At 38.2% G+C, this 27,342-nt stretch overlaps 2 protein-coding genes across 11 annotated transcripts in view; one reads left to right on the top strand and one right to left on the bottom strand.

Moving 5' to 3' along the window:
* The window catches only part of MBTD1 (mbt domain containing 1), a 69,607-nt gene extending 47,085 nt beyond the window's left edge, over positions 1–22,522 (top strand). For 9 of the 10 annotated variants that reach the window (XM_024751731.1, XM_024751712.1, XM_024751720.1 and 6 more), the window contains 10 exons: positions 1,062–1,196; positions 1,462–1,550; positions 1,760–1,994; positions 2,603–2,658; positions 2,996–3,100; positions 7,223–7,370; positions 8,365–8,447; positions 8,853–9,087; positions 9,582–9,659; positions 19,184–22,522. In XM_024751731.1, the coding sequence (XP_024607499.1) occupies positions 1,062–1,196; positions 1,462–1,550; positions 1,760–1,994; positions 2,603–2,658; positions 2,996–3,100; positions 7,223–7,370; positions 8,365–8,447; positions 8,853–9,087; positions 9,582–9,659; positions 19,184–19,302 (1,283 nt within the window). In that variant the 3' untranslated portion in view covers positions 19,303–22,522. The remainder of the gene's footprint in view (positions 1–1,061; positions 1,197–1,461; positions 1,551–1,759; positions 1,995–2,602; positions 2,659–2,995; positions 3,101–7,222; positions 7,371–8,364; positions 8,448–8,852; positions 9,088–9,581; positions 9,660–19,183) is intronic. The other variant, XM_024751741.1, reaches the window with a different exon arrangement.
* A 2,902-nt stretch (positions 22,523–25,424) lies between these two features.
* NME2 (NME/NM23 nucleoside diphosphate kinase 2) overlaps positions 25,425–27,342 on the bottom strand; it is a 4,134-nt gene continuing 2,216 nt past the window's right edge. Inside the window, exons 4-5 of the mRNA XM_024751771.1 lie at positions 26,462–26,574; positions 25,425–25,681 (exon numbers count right to left, since the gene is read on the bottom strand). Of these exons, the coding sequence (XP_024607539.1) occupies positions 25,564–25,681; positions 26,462–26,574 (231 nt within the window). The 3' untranslated portion in view covers positions 25,425–25,563. The remainder of the gene's footprint in view (positions 25,682–26,461; positions 26,575–27,342) is intronic.

Raw genomic sequence — 27,342 nt, 5'->3', positions numbered from 1 at the left:
GAATTATTTCTATCTTCCATCTGGTTTTACATTTCTGTTTTATCTAATTGCAACTTATATCTCATTTTAAGCCCCTTTAATGACATTTTAGAAATGAGCCTGATATTGATCCTGAACCCAGAATCAGCAACAGTTAGCAAAGTCATGAGTTGTTCTGTGAATTATAGAATTTTAAAACTAAAAGTTCAATGCTATAAATTTTCATCATAAATATTAACACATGAAAATGCTGACTGAACTTAGCTCCCAGGCTGAAATACAAGTTTATTGGGCCTTTTTTATTCCACTAAAGGCCTTAAATTAAACCTTAATCTATTATCAATACAAGGTTTATTAAATTATAAACTATATATCATATACTATTTGTTCTTTTCAGGAAATAATTCTTCCAATTTGTTTAGTACATATAGATTTTAAGTGATTTCACATATTTTATTTGTGTTTACGGAACTTTTTGACCTCGCATTTTCAAATCTTATTTCCAAATAAACAAGACAGAAAAGTTTAGGCTCCTAAAGGAGCCACATCCAAATTATCCAATAATAATTTGGTCACCTGATCACTTGGATAAAGCAGTTTCTTTGAAATGTACTTTAACTGGATTTCTGTGACTTAACAAGGTTATACTAACTTACCACAGTCTTCTTTATTTCCAAAACTACACATTCTAATAGAACTTTCCCACCCCTCTTTTCACTGAGAATTTCTTTTCTAGAATTTAAGAAACTATGGGTCAAGTTGAAATATATTCAGAGGAGTAGGCCGTGCTCTGAAAACAGTTAAACTAATGACATTGTTCAGATAGTTCTCAAAGTTTCATCTATACCATTAGTGACAGCAGCCTCTGGGAACGTGTTATAAATGCAGATTCTCAGGCTCACCCAAGATCTACTGAATCTGGCTCTCTGGGGTGTGAGGCCCAGCTATGTGTCTGTTCACAAGCCCTGCACGTGAATCTGTTTCAGATGCTCACTGACATTTGACAACCACTACCAGCAACTATATCCTGTTTTATTTCATGTGGTTTTCTTATTATGCGGCAATTGCTTTGTTGGTTTCAGGCTACAATGCCCTTTTAAGATATGAAGGATTTGAAAATGACTCTGGTCTGGACTTCTGGTGCAATATATGTGGTTCTGATATCCATCCAGTTGGTTGGTGTGCAGCCAGTGGAAAACCTCTTGTCCCTCCCAGAAGTGAGTAGCTTTACCCTTACTATAGAGTATTTGCACTTTAATGCAGTTTTACACTTAGTAACGTTAAAGTGACATAGAAATTAAAATAATGTTCTTTTGGTTTCAAGTAACTTACTTGCTAGTAAGACATGCTTATTTTCCCTATTTTTGTTACTCTTCTTGAGAACTTTAATTGCAGGGAAATTTGTTACTTTTTTTATTTTAACAGTTTATGAAGCAATTCTGTTCTTTGCTAAAGTGTAACTGGTTATTTCTTTTGTTTTAGCTATTCAGCATAAGTATACAAACTGGAAAGCTTTTCTAGTGAAACGACTTACTGGTGCCAAAACACTTCCTCCCGATTTCTCACAAAAGGTAAAGACAGGATCTTAGAAAGGACTGAAGTGGCAAATGAGAACTCTAAAAAATGGAATAACTTCGAAGTTTTTTAAGGAATTGTTTCAATTAGTGAGTCAGATGACCTATGTTAACTATCGAGTGCGCTCGGTATTTTTATAGTACAATACTAAAATTATTTGTAGACCTTTGTCATGAATTCCCAACAGTTCTGTTTTTGTTTCAAGGTTTCAGAGAGCATGCAGTATCCTTTCAAACCTTGCATGAGAGTAGAAGTGGTTGACAAGAGGCATTTGTGTCGAACACGAGTGGCAGTGGTGGAAAGTGTAATTGGAGGAAGATTAAGACTAGTGTATGAAGAGAGTGAAGATAGAACAGATGACTTCTGGTGCCATATGCACAGCCCATTAATCCATCATATCGGTTGGTCTCGAAGCATAGGCCATCGATTCAAAAGATCTGGTAAGCACCTGTCACAAGAACTCCTGTTGAAAATATCATTGAGGCTAAATTGTACTACTTGGTTATTTTTCTCTGCAGAATAGCATAGATCAAAACTAGTTGCCGGGGCTGCTTATTCTACCTTAATTAGGAAAGTTTCACACCAGGATATTAATGTCCTAACAGTTCGTTTTTATTCCTTCCATTTGTGCTCAAGTAAAAAATAATGCACTTTTGGTCACAACTACATTTGTTTTTCTTACACTTTTTTATCCAGTCTGTTTGAAAGAACTGAAGATAGCCTTTCCCTTTCCATTCAATTTTAGTTGAAATAGTGAAATTAAATGTGGTTAGACTTAATAGTAAACACATTAAAACGTACTTTCTAAAGTTGTAATTCCCTAACTAGGGAATTTCCAGCATTCTGATTGGCTGAATGTATTTAACAGCACATGTACTCTAAAGAGAGAAAGACTTTTAAAGAATATTATTCACCATAAATGTAGAAGGCATGTATTTTTGCCATGTTTTAGAGTATACATACCTTGTGAGTTTGAAACCTTCAAAGAAACGTGGTTTTTGGTCTTCCCACAAATGCTGACAGATTAGTATGTAACTTTTCCTTGTAGATATTACAAAGAAACAGGATGGACATTTTGATACACCACCACATTTATTTGCTAAGGTAAGAAGTTTTTATAAGAACTCTCGTTTGTAAATTAGGTTTGAAATAGGGTTGTGGGTTTTTTCCTAATATTATGGAAATCGTAATTACGTATGTTCACCTAAAAGGATTAAGACCTTGTAATCCATATGTGTCACAACTGTTGATTATAATTATTCTTCAATTCTATTTGCCTGAATTCTCTCTATTCCCTAATGGAAGTTTGAGTTATAATATTAGGTAGGTAGGAGAAGACACTTGGTATTTTCATCTGGTAAACTTCTTCAACTTGGTATTATTTTAATTATTAAACTGTTAACACTTGTGACAGTAGATGTACTTTCATGTAATTCTTTAGGTAAAAGAAGTAGACCAGAGTGGGGAATGGTTCAAGGAAGGAATGAAATTGGAAGCTATAGACCCATTAAATCTTTCCACAATATGTGTTGCGACCATTAGAAAGGTAAGAGACTAGGTTTTAAAATATAGAAATGCAGTTGTAGGAGATAGGTTTAAGGTAACAGGAGAAGGAGGCCCCTAACGTAGTCGTTTTGACATGAAATGTGTACATCTGCGTCTCGCTGGGGAGAACGTTGCTAGTGATTTCAAAATAGACTTGAATTCTCTCAGGGGCTTTTCTTTTTATATATCTTGTTGTCAAGATTGTTATCTTGAGTCTGCTATCTTGTTGTCAAGATTGTTATCTTGAGTCTGCTACCTTTATTTTATGGAAGTATATCCTTAAGTTAGAGGAGGAATATTTATTTAACTTACTTCCTGGTCAAAGCTTGTCCAGCACAGAATTTGTAACAAGGCCAAGTTTATCTTCAGTTTCCTATGTTTCCTTTGTGTGCTTTTTTTTTTTTCCCTTTTAGTAGTACTTTACTTCTTCTTTTCTCTTTTCTTCTGTCTTCTGAAACTGTTTTTATACAAAGATGTAGAAGAGTGGTTCTCAATTCTCAGTAGGCATCAGAATCTCCTGGGGAACAAAAAAAATACCATTGACTAGGCCTCTTCCCTGACCCTGCACCCCCATTCTGATTTAATCAGTCTGGTTTGGGACCCTAGCATTGGTTTTTTGTTTTTTTTTTAAGTCCCCAGGTGATTCTCAGGTACAACCAAGGTTAAGAACCATTGATCCAGAATCTGCTTACATAAAGGTGTAACTAAATTGTGATTTGCATTTCAACACAGTTTTAAGCCTTAAGCCAGAAGAATTAAAAACAGTTGTGATGGCTGCCATGTCCCAGACACTTGTGTTCAGGTCACACAGCTAGACCAGACAGGCTCCAAACCCTTGTTCTTCTTCTTCACCTGACTAGTGATCCAGACCACCTGGTACTATTTTAAACATAGATTTCCATGACCTACTCCAGACCTACTCAATCAGAATCACAAGAATTATTGCCCAGATATCTGTATTTGTTTAAAAAATAAAGAAAATAAAAAGTTCTCTCGGTAATTCTGGAAATCAGCCAGGTTTGGGAACCAGCGCCATGCTCTATGTGAAAGGAAAATAAGTGTCCAGCGAGTAGAATACCCAGCTTCACTCAGAACATACTTTATAAATTCTTGCCATGCTAGGTTTGGTTTGGACTTTAAGAAGCTTACAGTCTTGTAGAACGAGATAAGATGTATGAAAATAAGTTTAACGTACAAGATCAACTATGATTTAAGAAAGGTACAAGTACTGTTGGAATTCAAATAAAGAAGAGGTCACATCTTCTCAGAGGAATCAGGGAAAGCTTTATGGAAGAGAGGACATTTGAAAACTTTGTCTTGAAGGATGGGAAAAACTCTGCCAAGCAGAGATGCAGGAGGAAACTGTGCCATGGAAAGTGAATATGCACAAAAGCATCAAGAGTGGAAAGTACAGGCCACGTTTTGGAAATGGAGAGTGGTTCGCACACATTACACATCAGACAAGTTGCTTTGAATATTCTGGACCGGGCTTTTTGTTTATAAGGAACAGAAACCTACTCGAGTGAGCTCTAGGAAAGTTACTCTAAAGTTGCAATGGGCACGCTCACAGACATGCAAGGACACAGGGATGAGACCTGGGAGGGCATAAACTTAGTGTTATCCTCCACCTCTCGGGGGCCTCTTTATTCCACCTATGCTCTGTGTCTGCACCACTCTTCTTTCACTCTTTCTCTGTTGGTGTCCTGCTCACTCAGTCTGCACATGGTAGCCCCTGTCCCTGTCTGTGTCACAACCTTTCAGTGCCAGCTCCCACCGATGGCTTGACTACTGTCTCTGTGTCTGTTAATTCTAATTACTGAGAGAGAATCTAAACAACTGAGCCCAGGCTTTGGCCTGGTCCTCTGAAGGTTGAATACTAACCCCTGATCCCGTCAGCTGTATTTAGAAAGGGAGAAAAGAATCCCATGTGAGTGGAGGTAGTCCTTTCCAGAGGTCTTAGAGCTGTTAAGGTTGAAGAGAAAGTTAGTGTGTATATCCAATACAGTAGAAGTAACTAGGAGAGAGGAATCTGCAGGCAAAGGCAAACAGATGATGTGGGATTAGATTATGCAGTCTTCAATGCCTGGTCAGGCTGTCTGAGTTTTCTTTATGAACAGGAGAAGTTGGTAAAGGTTTCTGGAATGAACAGAGGTCATACCAAAGGAAAGTTTAACTGTGTAAGAGGGGAGATGTCCATAGAGGAAGGCTGAAAGCAATGATATCAAACAACATAATGAGGAGAGAGTTAGTTAATGGCAAGGATAAAGGGACTGGATGTTTAGGGAGAGCTGTGGGGACCCAGTGATTGATTGCCTTTGAAAGGAGCAGGAGAAGGAAGTTGTTGGTTTGATGCCCTGTACTAACTCTCAGAGAATATGTTCAGCATGCAGGTAAAATGCGGGACTGAGACACTGGGAGGGTGACAAACTCGTGATAAAACTTGAGAAATTGTTGGCATAAAAGTCAACCATTGAAGAGTGGATGCCATCATGAAAACAAAAGAAAAGGGCTAAAATCAGAAACAAGAGTTGGAGGTGAAAGGGTGGCCACCAAAATAATGTGAAGGAATGAACACAGAGGTGGGAAGATGGACCAGTAGACTGTAATGTAATGAGAGTATGGGAATAAATGTTTCAAAAAATTGAGTAGTCAACTGGTATGGAATACTGTAAGGGAGGCTGAAGTGTTGGGGAAAAGGCACTGGATTTGACAAACTAGGAGGTCATCGGTGAATTTAGCAGTTTAGTAGGGTCAGGACAGAAGTCAGACTTCAAGGAGTTACATAGTATATAACTTGCATTGAGTCTCTGGGTGAAGAGTATATAGGAATTCATTGTATTATTCTTGTATCTTTTCTGTAAGTTTGAACTGTTTCAAAATAAAATATTTTTAATGTAATGGGAATTGGGAGACGTTGGAGTATAAGAGATGGTGTTTTAGGAGCAAGGTACCAGTGACAATAAGTCAAGATGGAGAAGTTTGTCTTGAGGGGCAAAGAAAGGACTACTAGTTACAACACTTTGAGGTGCAAAGGATGGACTGTGAGGCCCCTCACATAGTTTCTGTGATAGAGGAGCACGGTCATCAGAGCACGAGAGAGGTAAAGTTGGAGCTTGAGGAAGGTGGAAAAGGTTTAGAAAAACTTCTCTATGTGGTAAATCAGAAGGAAGTAACTGAGTAGGATTTAAAGCTTAGCTGAGACTAGATAGTTAAATTGTAGAAGAGCACTCAGCCCACTTTCATGTGCCACAGCGGCAGACAGCCTTGACCACTGGCAGAGGCACTGTTTTCCCTAGACCTCTGAAATCACTTCTATGGAACCATGCTGTGATTTCTGGTACACACTAGAACTTACACAGATTTTTTTCATTATAATTTCGGTTATTTAAGGTAATTAAATAAAGAAACATTTTTCAGTTTTAAGAGACCTTTATGTAATAGATTTTCTTTTCTTTTAGAATGTCACTTAAAGAATCGTTTTTATAATAGTGGTACCTAATTTTTTTTTTTAACATCTTTATTGGGGTATAATTGCTTTACAATGTTGTGTTTCTGCTGTACAACAAAGTGAATCAGCTATATGTATACATATATCCCCATATCCCCGCCCTCTTCAGCCTCCCACCCCTCTAGGTGGTCACAAAGCATCGAGCTGATCTCCCTGTGCTATGCAGCAGCCTCCCACTAGCCATCCATTTTACATTTGGTAGTGTATATATGTCACTGCTACTCTCTCTCTTCGTCCCAGCTTCCCCTTCTCCCCACCTCCATGTCCTGAAGTCCATCCTCTACGTCTGCATCTTTATTCCTGACCTGCCACTAGGTTCATCAGTACCATTTTTTTCCCATATATGTGCATTAGCATCCAGTATTTGTTTTCCTCTCTCTGACTTACTTCATTGTGTATGACAGACTCTAGGTCCATCCACCTCACTACAAATAACTCAGTTTTGTTCCTTTTTATGGCTAATATTCCACTGTATATATGTGCCACAACTTCTTTATCCATTCATCTGTCAGTGGACATTTAGGTTGCTTCCGTGTCCTGGCTATTGTAAATAGTGCTGCAGTGAACATTGTGGGTACCTAATTTAAAATACTTGGAATTCTGTTAATTTAAAAGGTGCTGGCTGATGGATTCCTGATGATTGGGATCGATGGCTCAGAAGCAGCCGACGGATCTGACTGGTTCTGTTATCATGCAACCTCCCCTTCTATTTTCCCTGTTGGTTTCTGTGAAATTAACATGATTGAACTTACTCCACCCAGAGGTACTTCTTCCTAATATATACACTGGGTTTTCATCCTTGCTTTCCTTTTACATGGTACCTGTTTACAACATTTACCACAGCCCTAGATTTCTTGCTGTATGAAAATATAGTATGTGTGTATACGTATATATAAACATATGCGTACATAACAAGAGCTGGGGGGTGCTCTGAAAACAAAGAACTGTATCCTAAGTAGCTTTAATAAATTACATTGGTGTAGAATTTTCCCTTAGCATCTGTACATTTTATGATAAGAATTGGTATTCTCAAGCCCTGTTGAGATGTTGATGTAGGCTCAAAGAGCTACTGCATACATGAACTTTTTAAGAAAATAGGTACTTTAGCCTTTGAGAGGAAGCAAGTTTTCATCTTTAGATTACCATATGAGGTAATAATTCCCTGGCGGTCCAGTGGTTAGGACTCGGGACTTTCACTGCCGAGGCCCTGGTTCGATCCCTGGTCGGGGAAGTAAGATCCCACAAGCCAAGCGGTGTGGCCAAAAAAAAATTTAAAAATAGAAATGATTACTATGTGACTTTTTAAAAGATTACATACCCTTAAATAGCTCATATGGCTTAACCAGTGACTTTCCTAATTTCAATATCTGAGCCTTGGATTTTTCTCTTAAGAAGGAGAAAAGCCAAACAGAAGACTATAAAAATAGTATTTGCCCAGCCAGTGTTCTTTCTTACAAAGAAAGAAAAATACTACTGAAAAAATACTAAATATTAGACTGTTCTAAGCCTAGGATTGAAAAGCAAAAGTCTGTAGTTCTTATACACTGAGGAGAGGAGAGTTACTTTGGCATTAGAATAAATGGGCGCACCTGTTTCTGCCTAAAAAAGAAGACTATCCATGTAACAGGGAGGAACTATTGTACACTGTACAGCATTAGCACTTGCGATTGCAGTGTGCACTGAATTACTTTATGTCTACATTTTAATATTACACTAATTTGAGGTGAACTCCTAGTTAAACCGGTTATCTTTTTCAGGTTACACAAAACTTCCTTTTAAATGGTTTGACTACCTCAGGGAAACTGGCTCCATTGCAGCACCAGTAAAACTATTTAATAAGGTAAATTTAAAAGATAGCATAATACTTACGTGGATTTCTTTTGATGCTTCACAAATGCAAATCATTGTTGATCAAAATGTCTTTGCCTTATGTTAGAATTTCTTAGTGGAGATTAATATAAACAAATATATATTAGTAAAACGATGTACATATTTCCTTTACATAGGCATTGAAGCTTGTTTCCAAACTTTGTTTCATTTTTAATCTGAGTAAAATAGGAATGAATACATTTCCTAACTAGTTCTTATATGCTTCACCTTCATATGTTTCAATAATTAGTTATTTGGGATTTTTGGGGTCTAAACTGTTAATTGGTTCTGTTGCTTCTCTTTTGGCTTTCTTAGCGTTAGTAGAGTTATACATGCTTCTTTTCACCAGTGTTAATATTTTGCTTCTCCATGTTAGGATGTTCCAAATCACGGATTTCGTGTAGGAATGAAATTAGAAGCAGTAGATCTCATGGAGCCACGATTAATATGTGTAGCCACAGTAACTCGAATTATTCATCGTCTCTTGAGGATACATTTTGATGGATGGGAAGAAGAATATGATCAGTGGGTAGACTGTGAATCCCCTGACCTCTATCCTGTAGGGTGGTGTCAATTAACTGGATATCAACTACAGCCTCCAGCATCACAGTGTAAGTTGGTATACAGAAAAGGTGTCCTTTTGTAAAACTCAGCAATTCTCCGAGGACTATCTCACATAAATCATCTTGTGAGCTCACAGGACAAGAATATACCTATGTCTGATTGGTTGCCAGGTAAGATCTTAAGACTCAACAACAATATCACAGAATCAGACCATGTGTACCATGGCAGTGTGAACTCGATAGACAGTTGCTTAATGACTATAGAAACACAACATTAAGAGCACTCACCAAATTAAGCTAGACTTCCTTTAATGAGTTTAAAGTTATAGGCTAAAATTTATTGATACATAATAAGTGTTTATTGAATAAATAATGGAATCTGTCTGGTGTTGAGCTTCATGGTTTTGCAGGAACAAGTACCCTTATTTTCAAAGCATCGTGTACTTTTATAAACGTCATGGTTTTGGTGAAGATAGTTCATCTAAGTTGTACCTAGAGTTGTAAGCAATTATTTGATATCAATTTTCTCTTTTATTTTTCAGCATCAAGAGAAAGCCAATCAGGTTCATCAAAACAGAAGAAAAAGGCTAAGTCCCAGCAATACAAAGGACATAAGAAAAGTGGGTCACCACATGGTGTTTATATACATTTCCTAACTTGTCAGCCAACTGGGATCTTGGTACTGTTGCACAGAAATGGTATCCCTTGTGAGAGCTGATAACTGTGCATTCTGTATTATGCTTAAAGGTGCAGTATGCCATAAAAGGCAAACCTTTTCAATAATGAGAAGCACTTACCTTTGATTGACATGAAAAATTATTACCATAATATTTGATATATGGTAAAGAATAGAGTCTGTGAATGATTCGTTTTTTGTTCTTTTGTTTTCTGTTTTTTGGTTTTTTTGCGGTACGCGGGCCTCTCACCGTTGTGGCCTCTCCCTTTGCGGAGCACAGGCTCTGGACGCGCAGGCTCAGCGGCCATGGCTCACGGGCCCAGCCGCTCCACGGCATGTGGGATCTTCCCGGACCTGGGCACGAACCCGTGTCCCCTGCATCGGCAGGCGGACTCTCAAGCCACTGTGCCACCAGGGAAGCCTTGTGAATGATTCTCGAAGTAATATGTAAACCTTCTGAAAATCAATCCTTTTTCAAAAAATTTTTTATTAAAATAACTGTAAAAGCAGATGCTTGATGCTTACAATAGACTTGGAAACTAAAAAACCCATCCTTCTTATAAACCAAAACTCTCTTTCTAGAATGATACTTGTAAGAAATTGAAGTTAAAAAAAAAAAAAGAAATTCAAGTTGATAGGTAGCACAATCAGGCCTAAGAAACTCTTCTTCAATATGCTGTCTGTATTATATTTTATCTTACAATGAATAATTACTGACATTGATGCCAAAATAATATAAAATATATTGATAGCTCTGATTCTTTTAAAATCTCCCTCCCCCACCCCATAGTAAACTACAGATTTTTCTCTTCATGAAACCTGTCATGGAATATTTCATTCTGAGATAAGATTATTTTTACTTAAAGATTTTTTTAAAAGTAAAAAGTATATTAGAGGATTAAAACTAAAACAGATTTTTCCAACTGACTTGCCATATGTTCGACTAAGTGCTAATCTGTCTCATTAACAACCAAGAGACTGAAACAGTGTGAAGAGTCAAATATACCTTCACACGTTTGATTATAGTTGACGTTAATTGTTTTTTCAGTGGGGACTTCTAGCAGCCACTGCAGTGGTGCTTTAGTTTCCTCCCCACATGAAACCCAAGTCAGCCTCACAATAGTGATAATCATCAGGCCTGTCTCTTACCCTCTCTTTTATATTATGGACATAAGCCTCCCACAGACCAAAAATTATTTTGCTGACTGGCTGTTTGATATTCACCTAAAAGAACTCTAGAGAACATTGCCAGACCAGGTAGATGAAAGTGACTTCCCACTTATCTGGAACTGATTAGCAAGAAGTCACGTAGCCACTTCATGTCAGTGGACTAACCGTAGCAGACGTGCTCACTAAGCTTTCTCTAAGACAGGCTGCTTTGGCTTGTCTTTTCACTTTTTATTTATTATTATTATGAGATTTCAGAATTTTCTTTGCAATGTGTCGAATTTAAGAATGCTTTTTATTACTCAGTGACTTTATGACATATATTTTTTAGGACGAATTTCTGAGCATTGTATACACAGTTCACATACCTCCTCAGTGTGACACTTACATGATTTGTTTATGGTTTATGGGGCTTAATTATTTTGAATTAATGGGCTGGGGACATGGGAAGAAATGTGAAATTAATGAAGTGATGATATCACTATCCCAGTTTTTAGTGACATTTAACATTATCAGATTTCTGGATTAGCTGAAGAAATGAATTTAGCTAAAAATATAATTTGTTCTTTAACATTTTAATAGCTCTTAATATTATGACATCATCTCTAATGCCTTTATTTTTTAAAATTTATTTATTTTATTTATTTTTGGCCACGTCGGGTCTTCATTGCTGTGCGCGGGCTTTCTCTAGTTGTGGCGAGCAGGGAGCTACTCTTCGTTGCGGTGCGCGGGCTTCTCATTGCGGTGGCTTCTCATTGTGGATCACAGGCTCTAGGTGTGCAGGCTTCAGTAGTTGTGGCACGCGGGCTCAGTAGTTGTGGCTCGCGGGCTCTAGAGCACAGGCTCAGTAGTTGTGGCGCACGGGCTTACTTGCTACACGGCATGTGGGATCTTCCCGGACCAGGGATCGAACCCATGGCCCCTGCATTGGCAGGTGGATTCTTAACCACTGCACCACCAGGCCAAGTCCCTCTAATGCCTTTAAATTGTCCTTTGGACATAGAAAAGAAAAGAACTAGGGACTCACAGTCCCTTATTAGAAATCCTAGAGACCAAATGTGTTTTGGAATTTAGAATTTTTTGGATTTTAGAAAAGAAGTACAGTGTGTGTAGCATATATTATGTAACACCCCTTGCAGACTCTGCAGCTTTTTTTTTGTTTTTTTTTTTGCGGTACGCAGGCCTCTCACTGCTGTGGCCTCTCCCATTGCAGAGCACAGGCTCCGGACACACAGGCTTAGCGGCCATGCCATGGCTCACGAGCCCAGCCGCTCCGCGACCTGTGGGATCTTCCCAGACCAGGGCACGAACTCATGTCCCCTGCATCGGCAGGCAGACTCTCAACCACTGCGCCACCAGGGAAGCCCCATCTGCAGCATTTTTTGAAGCAAAATATATATAAATAGTTACATTTAATGGGCCAAATAAAGATTATAAATAGTATCACCAAGTGAGGTCTGATTTTGTTGCCAAAAAAACCTTTGAATTTTGGAATTGAGGGTAAGGAATTGTAGTGCTTTGTGAATGAAGAAGCAGTCTTCATTGTAAGGACACTGTTCCTTTTATTTTTTCACATTACTCAGCAAATAATTTATTAGAAATTTTTTCCACAAAACTTTACCCACCAGAATAAGAAAGAAGTTGGGGTCCAGGAACCTAAGTCATCCATTGCATGCAGATTTGTATCAGTCAGATAGGCCACAGAACCTTTTATTTGTTTTTAAGTTTGTCTACAGATTATTATATTCTGGCTCTGTTGTTTCATCTTATGGCTCTTTGGTCTTTTTGTACCTAAAGTCATCCATCGGTGTGTTCTTTGTTAGGGCTTATTTTTTACAGAACTAGACAGTTGATTGGCTTTCTCTAGTTGCGGCGAGCAGGGGACTGCTCTTCATTGCAGTGCGCGGGTTCTAGCCTATTTTTTAATTAGCTGTGTTCATGCTGCAGAGGGATAACTATTAATTAGTGCTTCTGAAAAATAAGGGTGATGTTCTGTCGAGGGAATCATATAGACTGTTGTGTGCGCATGATCTGTCCAATCTGAAAAGCCTTTTTTTCCTCAAGGCTTAGTAATTCTAGAGCAGGAAAACCAGCACTAATTTCTGTACCATCTTCAGGGGCTATTGTAAGTAGTAGAGAGTTGGAGATTCTCCTTGCATTTTTACCTCCAAGTGTGTAGTACATTAGACTTTTTCGTCTAAATGAATGCTGCAAGTGATTTTGGTTTGGCAGTTGAGAGTTGAATGTGTACTCACAGGAGCTTGGTTTCCAGATCATTTTACATAAGAATACTGTCTAACTTAGATTTGTCTTTTAGTTCTGATTTTGCAAAGGATAATTTCTGATTGCTCTTGCCTGAGTCATTTGTAAACTCTGGAAGAAAACAGATATAATTTATAGTCACAAAGATATGTAAGTATCCTTCAGCTTTCAATCAAATTAATGCAGTATGCTTGGTTGTTCAGTATTTGCAAAGCTTATTTTTTTGTTGTTGGTAAAAGCATTGTGTAAGTCTTTGAAAGCTTACGTGTGCTTATGAAACCGTAACCAAAGGGTGTTTCAAAAGAAATTAGGTTGCTGAAGAACTTGCAGGCGACAAACATTTAAATTTTAGAACTGCTTTTCAGAGTAAGAATTACAATTGTTTTCTAAAAGAGTGAATTATAGACCAAAAGTTAGGGGAGCACATTTCATATCAGTAAAATCCTGCCACTCATATAATTCATTAATTAAACTGTTTGATTTCTCCCTGAAGGACAGTGTTTGTTTGGGCTTATATGGGCAGTGAAATGCCTACAAGTAGGGTTTTAAAACCCTCTCTGCCATTGGATTGTCAGTCCCCCTCAAACTAAAATTTTTTTGAAGGTAATTAGCCAGCTGTTCTCCACACTCGATGCTCTCTGTAGTTCATTTTGCTTTGTTTTGTTTTAAATTGATTAGAGAGTCAAGAACCAGGATTACCAGACTCTGAGAGACTAGAAATAATCTCCCCCATCATCCACTCCCCAACACACACACACACCCCTTGTTTTCGGAAATACAAACCTTGCCATAGTTGGTTCTCTTCAGAGTATCCTGGGCAGCACACCTTTCCTAGTTATGATGCAGTTTTCTTACCACACATGTAAGTAAAAGCTTACTTTAGTTTAACTTGATATTTAGAGAGGAAGATGCCAATTGGGAAGAAGCCTGTCAGTTTGTCGAGCCTGCCCATGACAGGTGGGGTACGGAGGAGCTTCTCTGGTGGCGAAGAGTTGACTCCCCCTCTATATCGAGCCCTTCCAGCACAGACAGCCCTGGAGGCCTTCCCACCTCCCCGCACTAGCCGAGAGTTCAGTCCCAGCCTCAAAACAGGTAATTGGTCACATCAGCATCTCAGGTACTGCAGAGGGTCAAAGTCTGGGTTAGGGTGGTGGGAGACAGAAGCATGGTCTGGCATGACAGATGCTGACATTAAATTTTTCTTTTTCTTTCAACTAAAAAATTCATTTTCATTAGTCTTTGGTAGTCACTTCACTAAAATAAATCAGGGAAGGATTTTTATTTTGTTACAAGCCACTTTTGAGCTTCAAATTCAGGTAAAGCTGTGATTTCAGTTTATGGAATTGTGAGACAACTTGTACTGTTTCATGGTTTTGTTAAAATGGTTGAACGTTTTGCATTGCAGAATTCTACGTGACTTGACCTGAGGGAGAAATATGCCATAAGGGAGCAATCTGATTAATCAGATCCAAAAATGAGGCTTTGTTCATAGCATTCCATAGCGTCTCATTCAGTAGACAGGATGTGTTTTGTATTCCTGTGTGATTTTAGTTCTGGTAGTAACATTTACCACAGTCTTAGTTGAATAACATGGATTTGGAAATATAATGCCTCTATAATTTTGGTATTGAATTTGAGTGAAATTTATTTCTATAATTTCATGTTTATGTATGTACAGTGATGAAGTAAGTAAATGACATTTAATTTGAGCTGAATTGGTTAGGCTAAGCTGGTAGAGTATAAGGAAGACTGCCCTTTGTAAATGCTAAGAACAAACGTGTTACCATAGAATGTCAGAGTCTTCACTTGCATATGAGGAATCTTAGACGTGAGTACAGATCAAGTAGCCCCAAAGCCAAAGTTGTATCTACCTTGGCATATATTCTGCCATATCCTAACTATTGCCTTTAAACAATTTTTTATCTAATTTGCAGTCTTTAAAATGCCTTTTATATGTTGAAAACCATGATGGGACTTAGTACCTAGCTCTGTTTTCTTCTCATTTCTCTGTTTGCTAATATTTTTGCACCTGAAGTTGTCATCAGCCTTTTTTTTTGCATTTTAAAATGTGTTCTTTAGCTTTTGCCTTCTTAAACAGTATATTAGGTGATCTTGATCCTTCCTAGTCTGTTTCTCTGAAGATCACTCATATCTTTATATCTAGAGAAAATTACTATACCTCTCTTGTATAAGAAATGGATTAGGACTGCACATGCAAGTTTATCTGCTCTTTTATGGAAATACCTTCAAATGACTAAAGAGCCTTTCAGCTTCTTTTCTTGTCTCTGTAACTTTTTCCTTTTTGTACTTGTTACTATGAAAGTTTTCTGTAACCTAAGTGATTAACTATAGATATTGTGAGCTCTGAATATGTTTGAATTTTTATTGCATTTGAGGTGTATTTTCTTTAAGCATTAGACTGATTTTGAAGGTGTGTGTCACGTTTTGTGAGAGAACTTGACTTTTAGGATTGGCAAAACCCAGGAACTTGGGAGTAGGCATACAAGATGGAACCCACAAGCCCTCCTAAGTGACTTCCCTTTCCACTAGTGTCTATTGTGTGTATCTTCTGAGCTAGGGGCACATCTTGTGGGATTTAATGTGATTTTACTGTGGTGAAACTATGTAGGGACTACATTGCTGTCTTAACTCTGAAAGCTACGGTTTGCTTAGCTATTGAGAGAATTTACTATTTATGGACTTCTAACTAGGAAAATGTGATTTCTGTTAGATTGTCTTTTGAAATGTTAGTGAGTAAAGTCAGCAAAGTAACTTCTTTTTAAAAACAGAGCCAAGAAAATGCATTTGTGTAGAAAGTGACATCAGCCACAGGATCTATTTTATTTCATCCATCATTCATTGAGAATAAGGCCTGTAAAGGAGAAATGATAAGTGTGAAGATACCAGACAGGCTTTATTTTAGGTTCCTTGAAAACACTGAAGCTTTGCATTAGAACATTACACATCTGAGTGACTGTTTCACCTTTATCTTGAGTTATTTTTTTTAAGAACATTGTTTCCATATTTTAACATGAGTAGAAGCATAATCCAGAACTTTCTTGTTAATAATAAGTGCAAATAGTTTCAGGATGTGCTTTAGAATTTCAATTTACTTTTCTTACATTTTAAAAAAACCAAAAAGCATCTGTTTGAATGGAACATGTTTGGTCTTGAAGCACAGTAATTCTTTTCTCATTCATTTAGCCATCTGATCATCATATAACAAGATATTGTTTTAATCAACCTTTTATTGTGGGTACTGCACCTTTAATGAAATTTGGGGTTTTTTTCCTTTTCCGTGTGTTTATTTTCATGGTATTGTTCAAATGTCCTTAACAACGCATGTTGGTTTGACTTGAAGGATAACTGTTATATGTTTGATATCCTCCATAAAAGCATTTTTATCATATTAACTAATTTTTTTAAAGGATTTTTTAAAGAAAGTAAGCACAGTCATGTTTGCTTTACCTTTCAGCAGTCTGATTGGTATGTGTTTTGCTATTGTTCTAGGCATAGTGTATTCACTTTTCAGTCTTTGGGCTGTTAAATTTTTTAACACCATTACCAAAACAAGTACCAAAGTAAAATAAAATGAATTAGCGTTATTTCAAAAGATTATTCTTTTTTTTAAATTTTATTTATTTTTGACTGTGTTGGGTCTTCGTTGCTGCACGTGGGCTTCTCATTGCGGTGGCTTCTCTTGTAGCAGAGCACGGGCTCTAGTTACGCGGGCTCAGTAGTTGTGGCTCGCAGGCTCTAGAGCACAGGCTCAGTAGTTGTGGCATACAGGCTTAGTTGCAACGCGGCATGTGGGATCTTCCCGGACCCAGGCTTGAACCCGTGTCCCAGGCATTGGCAGGCGGATTCTTAACCACTGCGCCACCAGGAAAGCCCCAAAAGATTATTCTTTAAATTATTAAATAAGCTGTCAAAGACCATTATTTTTGAAACTAATCTTTTGTAACTAAAATCAAGACATGAAGTATTTTTCTATTACTATTTGACTTTAAAAATAGCCATTTTAATATTGTTCCACGTGGTGTTATTGTTTCATGAAACTTAGTTGGCTTACTACTCATCTAAATACTGAGTCCTAATTCTCATAAATTGACCTTTTTCCCCCTGTATAAGCAGTTCCCAATTTACATTCCATATATATCTTCATCCTCTCACTCCAATTGTTATGAAAAGAGCCATAAAAAAAGAAACAAAAAAATTTCATCTTTCCTTTGGAGACAGTCCCTGCAGGAAGCAGACAGGTGGTTACTCAGTGGCTGAGCAGCCAGTCTGAGAGTCACAAGTTGTGCAGAGGGAGGCCTTAGGCTACATTGGTTCCCACTGTTAATAGCCCTTCAAGAATGCTAGTCTTATGTTACCAAGTCTCCCTACTTTTCATGGTTTTATATGAAATCTCCTGTTTCAGAATATTCAGTCAATTTGAAAGAACCACAGGGCAGAGGTGAGGGAGGGAAAAGCCCAGTTTGTGAACTCTGACTTAACAGATCTCTGTGCTGAAGAAATTGAAGAAGAAAGTTAGCATTACTCACCATGGGATTAGATTCCAGTGAGAATATAAGCATAAAAGATCACCTGTTCTTTAAATTATTTGAAACTTTACCAACTCAATTTTGGTTAAACAGTAACTTTTTAAGAAACTCAAATACATCTCTGAGAGGTTGGCAGTTACTAAGACTAGTGTTTGTTTAACACCTAGCTGAGATCATTTTCATTTAAAAAGTAGGAAAGTAATTTTTTTGAAGGGAGGTGTTCTATAGGAAGTAGAGGGTTGGCTTCTGGGAAAGGATTTAGGGCAGCCTGGAATAACTGACTAACTGCGTTGAGGTAACTTAAGAGATGTTTATAAAAAGAGATAGGAAAATCTCAGAATTAAACAACCTAAACTTTTGCCTAAGACCAGTGCTGGGACCAGCAAAGAAAACATTCCTCTTTTTCTTCTTGCTTGTCCATGCAGTAAGAAGAGCCCTCCTGTCACTAAAAATTATGACTAGCATGACTTCAGTGACTACCAAGAAACCTAAACCCCACTGAAAATACTGGAAACTGAAAAACAGTTGTCCATAAAAATAAAGACCTGTTGGAACATGACCTGTTCATAAATTGAAGATCGCCTATACTGTTGTTTGTTTTCATTAAAAAAGAAGTCTTCAGGGCTTCCCTGGTGGCGTAGTGGTTGAGAGTCCGCCTGCCAATGCAGGGGACACTGAGAGGCCCACATACGGAAAAAAAAAAAAAAAAAAAAAAAAAAGAAGCCTTCAGATAAGGACTCAGACAGGTAGTACTACTGTTAAGTGATCCCATTGGTAATGTCAACTGTTTTTGTTTTTGTCTTCTTTTTTGGCCGCACTGCACAGCTTGCAGGGTCTTAGTTCCCCCATCTGGGATTGAACCCGTGCCCTTGGCATTGAAAGTGCAGAGTCCTAACCACTGGACCACCAGGGAATTCCCAAAGTTAGCTGTTTTTTTATACCAAGGATTTTCATGTTGCTGGTGTCAATCATTTTTTATTTTACCTAAAATGATTACTTAAGTTTTTCTTCATTTTAGTTTTAATACAGGTGTTTAATATTATCAGATTTATATCTTTTTTATGAAGAGAGTCTTTAGGTACTCCTTGGAGATAATAACATGTTAACGTCATTTGTTGTGTTACTTATTATTCAGAACTATCCAAGAAATATGCTGTTTATGTAGACATTGACATAAGAGTGAATACTTAATCATGAGAAAACTTCTAATCATTCTAGTCAAATTAGTGATCACTGTTACCTTCAGCGTTTCATTGACAGTGTCCATTTGTGCCGTGTCCATTTTGCAGTATTGTTCCTTTTTGGAACTCTTCTTAACTATGAATATACTTTGAAAATTAAAATTAATTAAGTGCTCTTCCTTCGGGGGGGTTAGTTTTAAGAGTTGTTGAAGACATGAAGAAGTCTTATTAACTGTGAAGCTGGTGGAACATGAAGCAATCTGAATATTCTAGAAAGACTTGATAACATCTTGTACATTTATTTCTTACAGTGACTACATTGCAGCTGAAGGAGGAGTTGATAGATGGAGAGGATTATAATTTCCTCCAAGGAGCCTCTGATCAGGAAAGCAATGGCTCTGCCAACTTCTACATCAAACAAGAGCCCTGAGGTTGCTCAGAAACTGAGGGTGGGAGGGAAAGAATTTTACACAGGACTGATTTATAATCAATCCGGCTGTACAGCGGGGCTATTCTACCGGGACATTTTGCTAAACATAGAAAATTTCAGTTCCAGATTTTTCAAGTGGGTAGGGAAACTATTTTAGCTGTGGGGGGAAATTTTTCAATTTATAAAGATGGACAATTTTTGTGTTGTATTTGAAGCTTTTGAAAGAATTTTGTAATATTTTCCAAGTTTGGATTTATGTGCATTGTTAACAAGAACTGAAATTCTAACTTTTTTGGTAAGATTAAAGTTTAGGTAGCAGGATTGAAGGAAATGATTTAAGAAGGATATAGTTGTAAATGCAAATGAACTGTCATTACAAATGAACCTTTTTGGTACCTGTTGGGAGATTTTGGGATTTTGGAAGTTAGGCCAGTCACATCTCCAGCTTCCTCTGCTACAGAATATGCAACTGAACCCCCCCATCCCCGCCCCATGGAGAGCCCATCCCCGCCCCATGGAGAGCCCATCCCCGCCCCATGGAGAGCCCATCCCCGCCCCATGGAGAGCTCATCCCCGCCCCATGGAGAGCTCATCACCACACAGATCACGGAAGGGTCACTAAGTCTGCTTGTTGGCATCTTATTGCAGCCCATTTTAAATATTTGTACAGAAGTGCTTTTCATTCTGTGAAAATTTCTTTAGAGTTCTGTATGAAACTGGAAGAACTCTGGATACTTTTATATGTTCTCTTTTAATTAAAAAATGAGTAAAATTATCCTAACACTAAAGTGTTAAACTGGAATGGTTGACAAGATATACAAGATCTCAGTCTACATGTTGAGGGGTTGGGGAAAATGCAATATTGTCCTAAGTTTATTTTATTTTCCTTACTAAAAAATACCCCACAAAAGGGATTCTCATCAGTTCTCTGCCATTTCTCTCCATCTGTGAGATAATACTTGGTATAACCACACCCCAAAACACATGTTCTGTATTACCAGGAGAATCAAATTAACAGTTGTTTAAAGCCAAGATAAGTTTAGATTTCAAAATCATTCCAGCTCTGCTTTTAACTATCCTGGATTTGTTAGAAAACTAATTTGAAAGAGAATTTAATTTTCTTAAAATTTAAAGGCAATTCATACTAATTATATATATATATATATAATTAGTATGAATTGTCTTTAACTCTATTCAGAATTAATTTTAACAATAGTAATGGATTTGGACCATTTTGAACATTCCCTATTTTAAAATTCACATGGCTTCCTTTGAAAAAAGGATATAAAGGTAAATTGGTGAAAGGTTTGCTCTCTGCATTTTTTGACGTTCTGAGTTGTGACTGAATGAGAGAGCTTTAGCATTTACCAGTGAGGTTCATAAACTAAACTCTCAGGAATTACTTGCATCTGTTCTAGAAGTGCTTCTGGGTCTTAGCCTGGCCTCTTCAGAGTGGTAATATTGACCATCTCCTCTGGAATATAGGTAGGGCTAATTAGAAATTAATCAAAATGATTAACCTCTACAGTCCTTCAGCCTATGGAATGCTTTAAAAAATGTTAATGGAAAGCCCCAGGAGACCATTTTAGGTAAGATTTTTTTTGTTTGAATTTTAAAATGCATAAAACATTAAAAACCAGCAATTTATTTTCTAAAATATTGCTCTACTTTTGGGAATAATAGCATTGGTAATACGCACAGGTTTACCTCATTCTATGCAAGAGGGGTTAATATCATAAGGTTTTATAGTTGCTACTGGAAGTAAAATTTGTTACTTTATAGTGTAAGAATGTATGGAATCGCATGTCAACATTTCTTAATACTGACTCTTTAGGGGCATAAATGCAGATCATATCAATGCCAAGTTGATTCTCATGTGTCAGATATATGTGAATTCAGCTGTTAAATTACTGGATATTTATCTTAAACAACATTACTGAGAGGGACCTACTGTAAATGTGACATCCTCACACTTCCCAAATCTTTAACTTTTAAGAATCTTCCTACAAACTTAAAGCCTGGAAGACTTCCAAAAAGCAAGGGTTACAACAATCTTTATTCTCAGGCTTAGTGAATTAAACCCAGGACTCCGATTCCATGATATGGGCACAAGAAGCCAGTTGTATCGTGTGCTCTAACAGTACCCTGGGCTTAGGGGCTCTATAGGGAACTGAATAAACCAGGAGGGATTTGATTTGGAGCCTGGTAATTAGTTCTGTGAAATGCTCATTTGTAGCCAGGTTTTATAAGCTTCCAGTTCTACAGCAAAGCCAGGCTCTGAGTGTTCTCAGATTTCCCACCTATTTATGAAGTGTTTCGTGTCTTAATCCCATGACCAACGTTAAATGTTGGTAAGGACTTCCTACCGAATAAACACAATCTGAAGCCCTCTTCATTGTTCAGACTCTAACTCCCTGCTGCCGATGAACAGAAAATGAGTTGATGCAGAGGAGATTTATGTCTTAGCCACAACTCCAGGTGTACAACTCAGTAGCCCCATTCTATTCTACGGTTCAAATGTACTGCTGACCTTGGGTTTGTTTTGTTTTTTTCCTGTTAGGATTATTTGGGGACTTTTGGTAGTTTAAACTCTTTAACCTTTTCCTTGCTGTGTATGAGGAAAGCTAAAGCTGTTATCAACTTCTTATTCTACGGATACTAACACGGGTTTTCAGTGTTTGTTTGTTTTTATTATTATTAATTTTGTGTGATGTGAATACCCTCTCCCGTCAATATTTGTATTATGGTGCTATATATTTGGTAATGATCCTTTACTATTGGGAAGGGATTTTAAAAATACTGTGATTAAACTGGGTTTCTTCCTTTGATTTTCATATTTTAAATAAAGCCACAGTCATTTATACAAAAGAAAAGTATCTGTCCCTGGGCAAATCTTTTGAGGACAGAGGTCAAAGTAAACTGCATAAGGTTTTTACATCATTTCTGTATGTATTTGATAAATAGATCAATATCTGTACAAATTTAATCTTTTATTTTCTTGGTAACTTGTGATCATTGAGAAAGTGTTTGAAACTTTCTCGTAAAGTGTATATAATGGCGTGAAAAATTCCTTTGGAGAAATTTATGTTCCTTTCATTTTTACCAAATTGCAGATTTTCAGCATGGATGTGAAAAGCATTAAAATTATAACTTTGTGTACAAGATGAAAATAATTCACTAAATTTGCCCTTTTTTACACAAAATAAAACGTTAAAGTTAAGTTGTATATGAGCAATTCTTTAATATGCTTTGATATTTGAGGGATTTCCTTTTTTATTCAAAATATTGAGTGCCGCCCTTTATTTATTTTATTTATTTATTTATTTTTGGCCGCACCACGCAGCATGCAGGATCCTAGTTCCCCAACCAGGGATTGAACCTGCACCTCTTGCAGTGGAAGCACGGAGTCTTAACCATTGGACGGCCAGGGAAGTCCCTTGAGTGCCTTCTATAAGCAGTCGAATGCACCTGGGAAAGTCAGATCAGTTCCTCCCTCACAGAACCTGTACTCTCATAAGGTAAGCCAGCACAAGTGAGGAAGGATTTACTGCTGGCTGACGAGAGGAAGAGAATATGGGTGGATATATGGCCATAGTTGCATTTGAGCCAGGATCTCACTTGGAGGGAATAGGCAAAAAACACGGGAGGGGTGAGTGTGGACCCCCTGTGGGGAAATTAAATCACTTTAGTCAGAACATGGTGTTTCAGGGTTGGCATGATTGCTAGGAGACTTTTTTTTTTTCCAGCTCCGTTAACCTCAGCAACAAGGTTCATAGGATGTAAACGAATTATCCCGGCTTGCTCTTGCTGTTTACATTAAGAGGGAACGCAGACACCCTCCTTTATCAACAGCTGACTCTGTGGGAAATTATCCAACTTTTACTGCAGAAGCAGCTTGTAGAGAATTCTATGGATGTTAGACAGTAATGAGACGGATTGGGTATCTTTAGTAGTTAATTTCATCACTTTAGAAAAATATAACACACTCCAAGAGAGACAGAACCTAATTTCTGCCCTGCTTCCTACCTTAAATGGCTTGAAAACAGTTGCCCTAGTAAACTGGAATTCCCAGGTTGGCCTCAATTACTACCCCGAGCTTTGACATATACATTCTTCTTTAAACCCTTACGCGCCTCTTGGGAAACTAGTTTCCTAAAGTGCTTTATGCCCATGTTTTAAGAGGAACAAATGTTTCCCCAAAACAAGTAACTTTAGCACTGTGTTGTTTATCCAGCCTTGTGAGACGGGGAGAACAGCAACTATTTCCTTTCTGCAGACTCTTACTGAGGCTAGGTTAACATCGCTTTTTGGCCTGTTAAGAATTCCAAGCCTCACAAGCAGGCCAAAGCAGGGCTTGCCTATTAACAACAAATAATTGTATAAAAAGTAATGCATTTTTAAAAATGCATTTATTATATGTTTAAAGTACAGCTTTATGAAAGCATAAAAGGTTCTGAATTAGTTGTCCACTTTCACACACCCAACTGGTATATAGGATTAGGTCCAAAACCCAACCTTACTCCAGAGGCAGTGCTTTTGTCCTCACCATAGCCTACCCTTCCTCATTCAGTTCTACCAAATTAAGTCCTAACATTCATATCCTTCCTCTTAGCTCTCACCACTCCAAATCTGACTTCATCACCCTCCAAACTCATGACTTTATCACATCACTTGGAAAACTATATAAAGGTAGTAAAGCACAGTGGCCAAGAGCAGAGTCTGAAGCCAGCTACTTGCATTGGAACTTGACTCCTTCACTTGTTAAGCTAACTTGACTCAGTTTCCTCAATTATAAAATAGGATACTAGTACCAACTTCCTAAGAGTTGTGAACATTAAATGAATACATGTACGTGAAGTTCTTAGAACAACCCTGGCACAGAGTAAGCCTATACATAGTAACCGCTGCTGCTGCTGACAGGTACCTTAGCCACTGTGCATGTGGATCCAGGGTGGGCACCTCCACATTAGAATGCAGACCCCAGGCCTGCCCCAGGATCTAATTTCAGTAAACCGCCATTTAATGTAGTGAAATCATGTAGCATATATAAACATGAGATTCACTTGAAACTAAAAAATAATTTAGAAAACGTTCAATTTCTCGTCAATCGTTGACTTGAAATTAGAATCCTGACACTTCTGTACCAAGCTGTTGATGTGTTTGTCATTGTCTTATAGTATAGCAACGTGCATAAAAAAATGTAACGTTGAGGGCGTTCCCTGGTGGCCTAGTGGTTAGGATTCTGGGCTTTCACTGCTGTGGCTCGGGTTCAATCCCTGGTCGGGGAACTGAGATCCTGCAAAGCCATGTGGCCAAAAAAAAAACAAAAACATGTAATGTTGAGTCTTTTATATGGAAGTGGCATGAAAAGCTTTCACCGGTTTCCTAAGAAAACAGGTATTCATAAACCCACATATTTCTATAATCTCATTTTTAAGGCAGACTCCAGATGCTAGTGAAAATTTATATTGATAGGCGCTCTTTGGCATCATCTTACAACTGTACCAATCCCGCAAAATTAACAGGCAATGTGGATTGTAACCACTTACTACTAGCCCAGGAAATAAGCACGATAAATATCTCATCCCAGGGTAGAGTAAGAAGGGAGGTAGGGTTGCAGGGAATATTTGTGTACCAGCTACGGGCCAGGCACTAGGTTAACTGCTTTACATGCATTGTTTCATTTAATCCTGCATTGCCATGGTATCATCCTCACGTGACAGGTGTCCTTAGGCTTCCATTTCCTCATACGTAACTTGCCCAATTTGCAATCAACAAGAATGTAAATCTGGACAACTTGACTAGTCTATGTTTCATTCTGCCAAGTTTCAACAAATTCTTTGTACAGAAATGTGCATTTCTACATCAGCTAAAGTGGTTGGGATCTTTATTATGTTCATTATTTCCTTATTAGTTTCCTCAGATACACAACCAGTGCCACACTTGTCCTCTTCAGCCTCACTGCTTTCCCTCCTAGAGTCTGGAAGTATACCAGGTGCTGAGAAGGATTAAATCATTTTTCCATAACAAGCAGGATTAATTTGTTCTGGATAACACTATGATAGCCAGGGAACCAAGTCACGTCTTCCAGCTTAGTAACCAGTAATCACCAGAGTCTGCACCCCGTTTTCAAAGGCTTTATTGGTAGATATACTTTAGGAAAGAAACATCCATCCTACTGCTTCCAAGTTAGTGGAATGAAGAGCTGTGCCCAGGGACACATCAGGTGGTGCCAGAGGGGACTGATGCTCCGTCCGCCTCTTATTCATAAATCCAGTCAAAAGCACAAGACTTGTACTCAACCAGTTCTTCAGGCTTAAACCACAGGCTGATTTCTTTCTCAGCACTTTTTACTGAATCACTGCCATGAATGATGTTCCTAAGAAGGAGAACAATTTCTAGTTACCACATTTTAAAGTACAAAAGTCTGTTTAATGGATAAAGCAAAGGACAGTCACTGAAGACCTTTTCAGCCAGTTGCTCCTTGAAGCAGCTGACCACCCCCAAGTATCTCCTCTTAAAAGCAACTATAAAAGTACTTAAGCCAAAAGCATCACTTGGTTCAACTTTATTATGCTTCTAAATTTTCAAAACAGTGCTTGTACCCAAGATTGCCACAAAACATTACTTCTCAAGTTTTGAAAAATACAGGAATACCCAGACCAAAACCCAAACTAGATGTGACGTATTCATTACCAACAGCCATTGCTGCTGTATTTTCTTACGACACTAATGTGCAAAGTCCAGTCAAAACATTCGCGCTCACTGACAATCCCTTTCTTCCGTTTGAGTCTCATAACTATACAAATTTTTGTAGAGATTCTGTATGAGTGAGGGAACCAAAAAGGCTGAAAGTGACACACCCTTGGACACAGCACCACAAAGGGCAGAGCCAAGGCTAGACCCCTTCCTTGCTCCACTCTCCGCACTTTCTGCCGTCACGAAGGACCCACCGCAGGCAGCTCCCTTGTGCGATGCCTTGGCTAAAATTTTAAGTAGCCTAGAGAAGTAACTATTTAAGAGAGCATTCATCCAATGATAATTACCACCTAATTTAAACGTTCAAAATTTTCTAAACTTGGAATATGCCAAAAATGTTTGTTTTAAACCCAAGTTAAGTGGCTTTGAGGAAAAGTCATTAGTGTCCCTTGGAACTTACCTGCCAACTTGAACGCAGAAGTCGCCACGAATGGTGCCCGGCTTAGAATCCGCTGGGTTGGTCTCCCCAAGCATCACTCTCCCTGTCTTCACTACATTCAGGCCCTCCCAGACCTTGATATTAGGGAAGAGGAATTTCATCAGTTCTGCCATTCAGGACCATTAAAAACAAACATTTACCTCTACCTAACAGCACATATCAGTAAGACCAATCAGTGACACGATTATCAGCCAACCCCAGTAGCAGTAGGGGCCGATATAAAATACTCCATACTCCATCCCAAGTGTATTGCTAGGATACAGAGAAAAAAGTCTGCCCAACTTGGGGACTTCCCACTCTGGCTGAGACAGAGATTAAAAAGACTGAAGAATCTTTATGCAGCCACAAACTCAAAAAATAGTGGTGAAAGGGTAAAGAAAAGTGAGCAGACTGGAACAGGATCAGTGGGAAGGGCATCGCAGAAGACTGTTAGAGCAAGATATGGCAAAGACTGACATGAAAAGGGAAAATGTATTCCAGGGAAAAGAAGAAAGAAGAAAAGGTCACCCTCAGGGAACAGGAAGTAGGGCTTCTTTCCCAACAACTTTATTAACTCCCTATTATACCCTCTACCTGTATTCACTTCATTTCCAATTGGACATTAATGCCACAGGAAGAAATAGACCAGTTCATTTCTAGCACAGGATCACAGAGAAGTCTTTTTAAGTTCTGATTCTCACTTCCTTTTTCCTCCCAAGTTCCCAGTTGGTCTGTAAACTAACTCACTCCAGCAGGCTGCCTTTGTAAAACAAGGAATTTGGGGGCTTCCCTGGTGGCGCAGTGGTTGAGAGTCCGCCTGCCGATGCAGGGGACACGGGTTCGTGCCCCGGTCCGGGAAGATC

The sequence above is a fragment of the Neophocaena asiaeorientalis genome, unplaced genomic scaffold (assembly GCF_003031525.2).
Source record: "Neophocaena asiaeorientalis asiaeorientalis breed wild unplaced genomic scaffold, Neophocaena_asiaeorientalis_V1.1 scaffold257, whole genome shotgun sequence".
NCBI classification, from domain to species: Eukaryota; Metazoa; Chordata; class Mammalia; order Artiodactyla; family Phocoenidae; genus Neophocaena; species Neophocaena asiaeorientalis.
This window is presented reverse-complemented; position numbering and strand designations above follow the sequence as displayed.